General features: G+C 35.4%; 1 protein-coding gene across 5 annotated transcripts in view; it reads left to right on the top strand.

Annotated features, from left to right (window-relative positions):
* The first annotated feature begins 2,529 nt into the window (after positions 1 to 2,529).
* Positions 2,530 to 7,942, top strand: part of LOC145792958 (disease resistance protein RPM1-like) — a 37,523-nt gene continuing 32,110 nt past the window's right edge. Inside the window, exons 1-2 of one of the 5 annotated variants that reach the window (XM_082875073.1) lie at positions 2,530 to 2,744; positions 3,715 to 5,873. In XM_082875073.1, coding sequence (XP_082731199.1) covers positions 3,724 to 5,448 — 1,725 coding nt within the window. In that variant the 5' untranslated portion in view covers positions 2,530 to 2,744; positions 3,715 to 3,723 and the 3' untranslated portion in view covers positions 5,449 to 5,873. Of the gene's footprint in view, positions 2,749 to 3,709; positions 5,874 to 7,942 lie in introns of those variants that run through there. The other 4 variants (XM_082875072.1, XM_082875075.1, XM_082875074.1 and 1 more) reach the window with 4 other exon arrangements.

Below are 7,942 nucleotides of genomic sequence, written 5' to 3'. Positions count from 1 at the left end.
TACTCTCTTCTTCGTACCCATTTACTGCACTTTCTCATTTTTCTATTCCACCTATGGTTATCAAAATCTCGATTCAGATCGTACGATCTTGCAATTCTACAATCTTAGTTGGGCCAAACGATCTGGATCATACTGGGATCTTAAATTTAGTAAGATCTTCAAGTGATTACGATCCTATTTATAAAATCGTGTAGAATCGCATACGATCCTGATTCTATTATTATTTCGATTCCGATCCTACAATTTTTTTTGCTATTATTTATTTCTTATATATATATATATATATATGTATATTTATATAAAAACTTTAACTACAAACTCCTTTTTCAATCATTTCTTTCGATTTATATTTAACATAGAAGTCCATTGTATCAAATTTAGGATAAATTACACTTTGCACCCCTCCACTTTACATCAAATTCCATTTTGGCCCTTATACATCAAATTATGACACTTAACTCCCTGCACTTTTGGTCAAATGTCACTTGAGCCATTCTGTTAGTCCTCATTATTAACAGAGATTAGTCACATAAAAAACATGTGAGGATAAATTACACTTTGCACTTTTGCACTTTATACAAAATCTCACTTTAGTCCCTACACATCAAAATTGTGACACTTAGCTCCTTAAAGGATAACTTTTGTTAGCCTCACTATTAATAGAAGGGCCAAAGTGACACTTGACCAAAAATACAGGGGGTTAAGTGTCACAATTTGATGTGTAAGGACCAAAGTGAGATTTGATGTGAAGTGCAGGGGTGTAAAGTGTAATTTACCCTCAAATTTATCATTTTTCTTTAATCTTTTTAAAATTGTGTAACATGCATTATCATTATCCATAATTTTTTATTTTATTTTGCGTTGAAAGTAGAATCTTACAATTTTTTATCCGATTTTACCATCCGATCCATGAATCCCTCCAACGGTCCCACTTAGAATCCCAATTTTGACAATCATGATTCCATCCTACAACTATCACTTTTCTGTCCCTTTGCACAAAGCTATAAATAAAACCTTAACGAGGTCATGACATCAAGTTAAAACCCAAATCAAAATGTGAACGTCATGTTAAAGATTATTTAACAAAATTGAAAATGATTGATGGACAGTCATAGCAAGACAACCTCCATTGGTTACTTCAGCAGCATCACCAAACAGAGTTCTTGAGATCATATATGGATATGTATATCTACAAATTTTAGCATTGTAGGAGAGTTTGTAGACAGACCAATTACTAGCCAAATAATTTTATTTTCTTGATAACCCACTTAAGATAGTGTACCCTCAATGCCGAAAAGCTGATCAAAATTGTGGAACAGAGCGAACAATTGTTCTCATCTTCAATCAGAATGAACCAATCCAATGTCAAAGAACTTTAGAAATAATTCACAAGAACCGAAATGCAAGAAGTTCTAAAACAACAGGACTGAAACATTACAATAGGATTAAAACCCTAGCCTCATTAACTGTGTTTTATTAGGGAATTTGAGAAGGAAATTAGTAAAGAAAAAAAATATATATAAAAAATATAAATAAAATATATTTACATTTCATTTACTTTTACAATTTATTTATTTATTTATTTATTTATTTATTTTTTTTTAAATCTCTCTTAAATTCACCAACCAAACATAGAAAGTGAGGACAGAAACCCAATATACGATAATCACAGAAAGTGAGAATTGACAGCGTAAAGCCAATTAAAAACTGAAACTCAATCCATGACAAATCACACATTTTTCGAGCAACCGAACAGAAACCCAATATACGATAATCACAGAAAGTGAGAATTGGGGGTGTCCCAAATCTGGGCCATAACGATCTTGTCGTCGACGCGAATACTCCGAGTAGCGAATTCAACGCCGATGGTGGATTTGGATTCAAGACTGAAGTCGTTCCTTGTAAACCTAGAGAGCAGATTTGATTAGCCCACACTAGAGTCACTGATCAGAACCACATTGAACAAGTAATCGTAGTCGTCGTCGTCGGCTCTATACGCCGCCATCTATCTCTCTCTCTCGAAATCGTTCGTTTTCACCGATCAAATTCAAAAATCGTGATATCTATATGCGTTCGGGATGAGAAATGATGAGTGATGTTGGTAAAGAGTGGCCGGAGAATTGTTGGTCGTCCATGGGAGTGGTCTCCTGCGAAATGATGAAAAGATAAAGAGAATTGATCCGGTGTGGTTTACTCTATGGTAGGATTGCAAATAGATGGTTCTGATTTAAGTAAAAATATTATTAATTTAAATCACCAAGTAAGAAAACGTCACGTTTTGATAATAAAAAAAGATTTCGTATATACAAGTGAGTTTTTCGTTAATTCTGTAAACGGAGATAGACACAACGTAGATTGTAGTATGGAATGAAATTTAAAATTTAAATTGAAATAATTAAAATTTTGAAATTTAATTTTAAAATTTAAAATTTATTTTTATTTTTATTTTTATTTATTATTATTATTTTTTAATTTGCCCAATAATAAAAAAATGAAAATCATGTCCATTCTATTGTCACTACCCTTAGTTTTTTATTATTTTCATTTTCCTCCTAATATACCCAAGTCGTCTACAAAGTCAAGTCTTTCTTCTCCAAAAACGAAGCCTAACTCATTCATAGAGTGAAGCTTTTGCTGAAATCTCACAAAAGCAACAAAAGCAATTCCCAGGGTTTGGTTTAGGGATCTTCATATCCATTTCTTCTTTGCAGAGTTGCTAATCATCAATCTCTGCTTGGTTGCTGGTAGGTATGTTTCTACAACCCAGTACTATCTTTTTTCTGTTTTGGATCATGATTTAAGTAACTCATCCACGAATCTCTACTCAAATCTATGAATGATGATGTTGTTGTGTTTGTATATCTTTTACACCGAAATAAATAAATATATATCTATCTATACTATATATGAAATAAACACCCCGATGTCCTCAACTTCTTATACAGGCAAGTGTTCACTTTTTAATTTAAAACAAAAAAAATTAGATAATGGAAAGATCAAGACTCGAACCTTAATCATCGATCAAATAAAGAAAACACTTACTATATAAGTGGCACACAATATATAGTACAAATTTAGTTTTATTTTTACTTGAATTACGCATGCGATACTTGTGCCAACTACTAGTATATATATGTTATTATCGATCGTAGTTGTGTCTGCACGTGCCAACCACTAGTATATATATATTATTATCTATCATAGTTGTATCTACGCCATTTGTATTAATTTCTTCTGCTTTAGCTTAGCTTTATTAAAAAACAGTTGGTATAGTTATGTCAAATTTATTGAGCGTGTAATTTTTTCAAGCTCCGTCAAAATCAATGGAATTTATAGTAATTATTATTAATTTTTCAGCTTGATTGGACCATCTAATTACAAGGTCACATGGCCTGACTTGTTGCCTTAAATATCATTATATTAGACCCTGGGAATGTTGTTTGGTTGGTTTGGTTTGATTTGATTTTCATAAATTTTTTGAACTTTTTACAAACAAATTATAAAAAAAAACAATTTGGTCAAAAAAAGAAAAAGAAAAAAAAAAAACAAGGCATCAATGATATTAAAAATGTGGACCAATCAATTTTTTTTACTTTACAAATGACTTTACCAACTACTTTAGAGGACCCAAACTCCATCTAATTTCCTTTCTATGTGGACATAATTACATACTAAGCATAATTAGAACTAATCGCGATGGTTTGTTTAGTGCAGGGATAAGTAATGGCAGAAAGAGCAGTGAGTTCTGTCATTCAATATTTGGCACCATTGTTAAGTGGGGAAGTAAAGTTGTTGAAGGGTGTTCGCAAGGAAATTGTCAATATTAAAGCTGAATTAGAGCGCATACACTCTTTCTTAGAAGATGCAGAATCAAGAGCAAAAAAGGGAGATAAAGGCGTGAAAACATGGGTGAAACAAGTAAGGGAAGTTTCTTATTGGATAGAAGACGTTATCGATGAACACATTCTCTTGGTCTTGCCAAAAAAACCTGGACTAGTTGGTTCCTTGCGTAAGGTTACTCAAATAATCACTAAGCTAAAGCCACGACATGAGATAGCTTCTCAAATCCAAGACATCAAGACTACAATCCGTGAGATCCAGGAAGGAGCTGTTCGATATGGATTTAGTACTAGTACTTCCTCAAAACATAGCAACACCAGCACTAGCAACATCACCAAGGACAACATGTGGCGTGACCCTCGACTAGCTTCCCTTTTCATAGGGGATGACGAAGCTGTTGGCATTGAATCTCCCAAATATGAATTGATAAGTAGATTGGTTGACCAAAATCAATCACAACGAGCAGTGATCTCGGTGGTTGGCATGGGTGGAATTGGCAAGACCACTCTTGCCAAGAAAGTTTATGACAGCCAAGAAGTGGTTGCACACTTCAATTGTAAAACGTGGATCACTGTCTCTCAATCAAACAAGCCAGAGGACCTCCTCCAAACAATGATAAAGCAGTTATCAGGAATTTGTGTTCTACCTAATGAGGAAATTGAGTCACTCATTATCAAGCTAAGAGGATATTTATGCAAAAAGAGGTACCTGATTGTGTTTGATGATGTATGGGAAAATGATTTTTGGGGAGCCATAAGACATGCTTTACCCAAAAATAGTGAAGGCAGTAGGGTAATTATCACCACACGGAAAGAACAGGTTGCTGCATTTTGCACAGAAACTTCAGTGGATCACGTCCACGAGCTTCAGGGCCTATCCCAAGAGAATGCTTGGAAACTCTTTTGCATGAAAGCCTTCCAATTGGGCTTTGGGGGTCATTGTCCCCCTGAGTTGGAGGAAGTATCACAAGCAATTGTTAGAAAGTGTCAAGGTTTGCCACTTGCAATTGCAGCTATAGGCGGTCTCTTGTCCACCAAAAACAAGGGTATATCTGAATGGAAAAAATTATATGGTAGCATGAACTCTGAGTTGGAAAGGAATCCTGATCTTAAAAGCATTAGCAAAATTTTGTTGTTCAGTTATAATGATCTGCCTCACCACCTCAAATCTTGTTTCTTGTACTTTGGAATAATGCCAAAAGACTACACTATCAAAGCTGGGAGACTAATTCGGCTATGGATAGCTGAGGGTTTTGTTGAAGAGCATAATGGAAAAACATTGGACGAAGTTGCAGAAGAATACTTGACTGAGCTGATCCATAGAGGCTTAGTTCTAATGTCAGCAACAAAATTTGCTGGAAGAGTTGGATTGTGTCGGGTACACGATGTAGTGCGTGAGATTATTTTCTCAATGTCCGAGGAGTTTAATTTGTGTCAAATTTTGGAAAAAGAGAATTCAATTTCAATGCCACAACTCGCCGACTATCTATGCATATGCATTACTTTGACGTGGATAAGGTCAAGAAAAGCATTAGTAAATCCCCAATTCGTTCTGTTTTTCTTTTTCAAAGGGGAATGCTGCCAAACAAACCCTTATTGGGTACAATAGCTGCAAATTTCAAGCTTTTGAAAATGTTGGCTCTCGAGGATGCTTATTTGGATGAACTTCATGAAGAAGTGGGAAATCTATTTCTTTTGAGATACCTAAGCATAAGGAGGACACAAGTGGAGAAAATACCAAAGTCCATAGGTAAGCTGCAAAACCTACAGACTTTGGATACGAAACATTCCCCCGTGAGAGAGCTTCCATTTGATATCAGTAGGCTCCATAAGTTGCAACATCTTATTGCCTATTCTCGTAACTATGAATCTGATTACTTCAATGATATTATAGGAGTGAAGATACAGGGAGAGATTGGGGGTTTGGAGGAGCTGCAAAATTTGTGGCATGTGGAAACAAATCATGATGATGGGCTAGGCCTAATTAAAGAGCTTGAGAAATTGAGGGAGCTAAGGAAGTTGGGAATTACGAAATTGGAAAGACAACACGAGAGGGCTCTATGTGCAGCCATTGAGAAAATGAAATACCTTCAACGTTTGAGTGTATGGGCCTCAAGTGATGAGATTCTGGATTTACAATATATATCGTCATCTCCACCTCAATATCTTCAATATCTCCAGTTGAGTGGATGTATAGAGAAGTTGCCCGACTGGATCCCGAAACTTCAAAATCTAGTCTCATTATGTCTATTTGGTTCAGCTTTGACCAAGAATGATCCAGTAAAAGCCATTCAAGTCTTGCCTAGTTTAGTACGTATTATTCTTTGGGATGCATATGATGGGGAGTAGTTGTGTTTTGAGGTCGGAAGGTTTCAAAAACTTGAGCAACTAACTGTAACGCCCCCAAAATAATAACATTAAACCCATTAATATAGACAAGCATTTATATATTAAAGCTCCATATTTTTCTATTCATCAGAGTTCCATTACCAAAACTATTACATGTTAACGACAAAAGCAAATGCCTTAAAGGCTTACAGCTTTCCAAGTCAACACTTGGTTGCAACAAAAGAGTGCTAACTCATTTACACATTAAGCCCTTGGCTTGAATATACATGTAATACATCAAATAAACTAAACAACAACAGTCTGCCCACCTCTAGCCTCCCAAGCTACGTCTTTGGAGGTGGCATGCTACCTGTACCTGAAAATGATATTCCCATATAGGGTGAGCCACAGCCCAGTAGAAATACACTAAACCAAATATGAACAATGCCCAAAAGATTAGCAGTTGATAGATGGCCAACACTGATACTTTCGCTTATAACACTTAATGGTTTCATGACCTACAAGTCCATGTTCCAATTCTTTTCAATTTTCAATTTATAACCATGGCTTAGAACCTGGCCAAACAACTTATATGAGACAGTAACTCATATTAAACACTTCCCCATTTCATAATAGATAAGCATACGAGCTATATCACACGCCAACAGATAAGCATACAAGCTATATCATCACTTCCATAGATATGCATAAGAGCACTATCACACTTCCAAAGACAAGCATATGAGCTGTGTCAACACATCACTAGATAAGCATATGAGCTCTATCTATGGAGTCCATCCCCTATCTTCTCCCAACAACATCCGGTTTAGAGGTCCATCCCCTATCATCCTCTAAACCGTGGAGTACATCCCTTATCTCCTCCAACACAACATAATGCATATAAACAACAATTATACACATCGTCAATCAATACATAACATTTAATGTATTCATTCAACCGTCATACTCAATGACACATTCCAGTGATTAGTTTTAGTTTGCCTAATCATCATGCATTGTCTACAACAATCAAGACTATCCTCCACCGATAGCCCAAAGCAGTTATTTCTATACAGAAAATAAATGCAACAAATGGATATATAATCAACATTTCCAACTAGGTGAGCGACATAAAATCCAACTACACCCTTTAATCCCACACATTCCCAATCTCAACATTTCCACATCAATTCCTCATTTCTCACAATTAATTTTACAAATTAATTAACCAATATAATTAGGGTATTTTCCATAATTAACATTACAACCCTTAGGTTCCATTTTTCATTAATGTTTCAACATTAATTCCACTTTTCCATGCCAAACATGCATCAAGGTTTTATATAGTTAAAACCCTAACTTTGAAAATTTACGCAAAAGTCCCAAACTTTCACAAAATTAACAAACCAACTCCAACATCTCAAAATACTAAAATTTAAAAACAAAACCCATAGTGAGGAGTAGGTTATTCCTACCTTAAAGAATGACTCCCAACCAAGAAGGTGAAGAAAACGAAAATGCTCCAAACCACGAATTTTTCGGATCAAGAGGTCGACGATCAACAACTTTTTTGTAAAGGCCAAAGGTGAGGAAATCACTCCTACTAGATCAATACCTAGAGAGAAGGTAGAGCTTTAGAGTGAGAAGCTCAATAATGGTGTTTTTTAGAAAAGTAAGAGAGAGAAGAGAAATGGAAAAAGTGATTTAAAAAGTCAAAACACGGAGCTTTAACCCAGTTGCCCCGCTCGAGCGTCCAACGCCCCGCTCGAGCGTCA

The sequence above is a fragment of the Camellia sinensis genome, chromosome 6 (genome assembly GCF_055761805.1).
Source record: "Camellia sinensis isolate YWXY chromosome 6, ASM5576180v1, whole genome shotgun sequence".
Lineage (NCBI taxonomy): Eukaryota > Viridiplantae > Streptophyta > Magnoliopsida > Ericales > Theaceae > Camellia > Camellia sinensis.
This window is presented reverse-complemented; position numbering and strand designations above follow the sequence as displayed.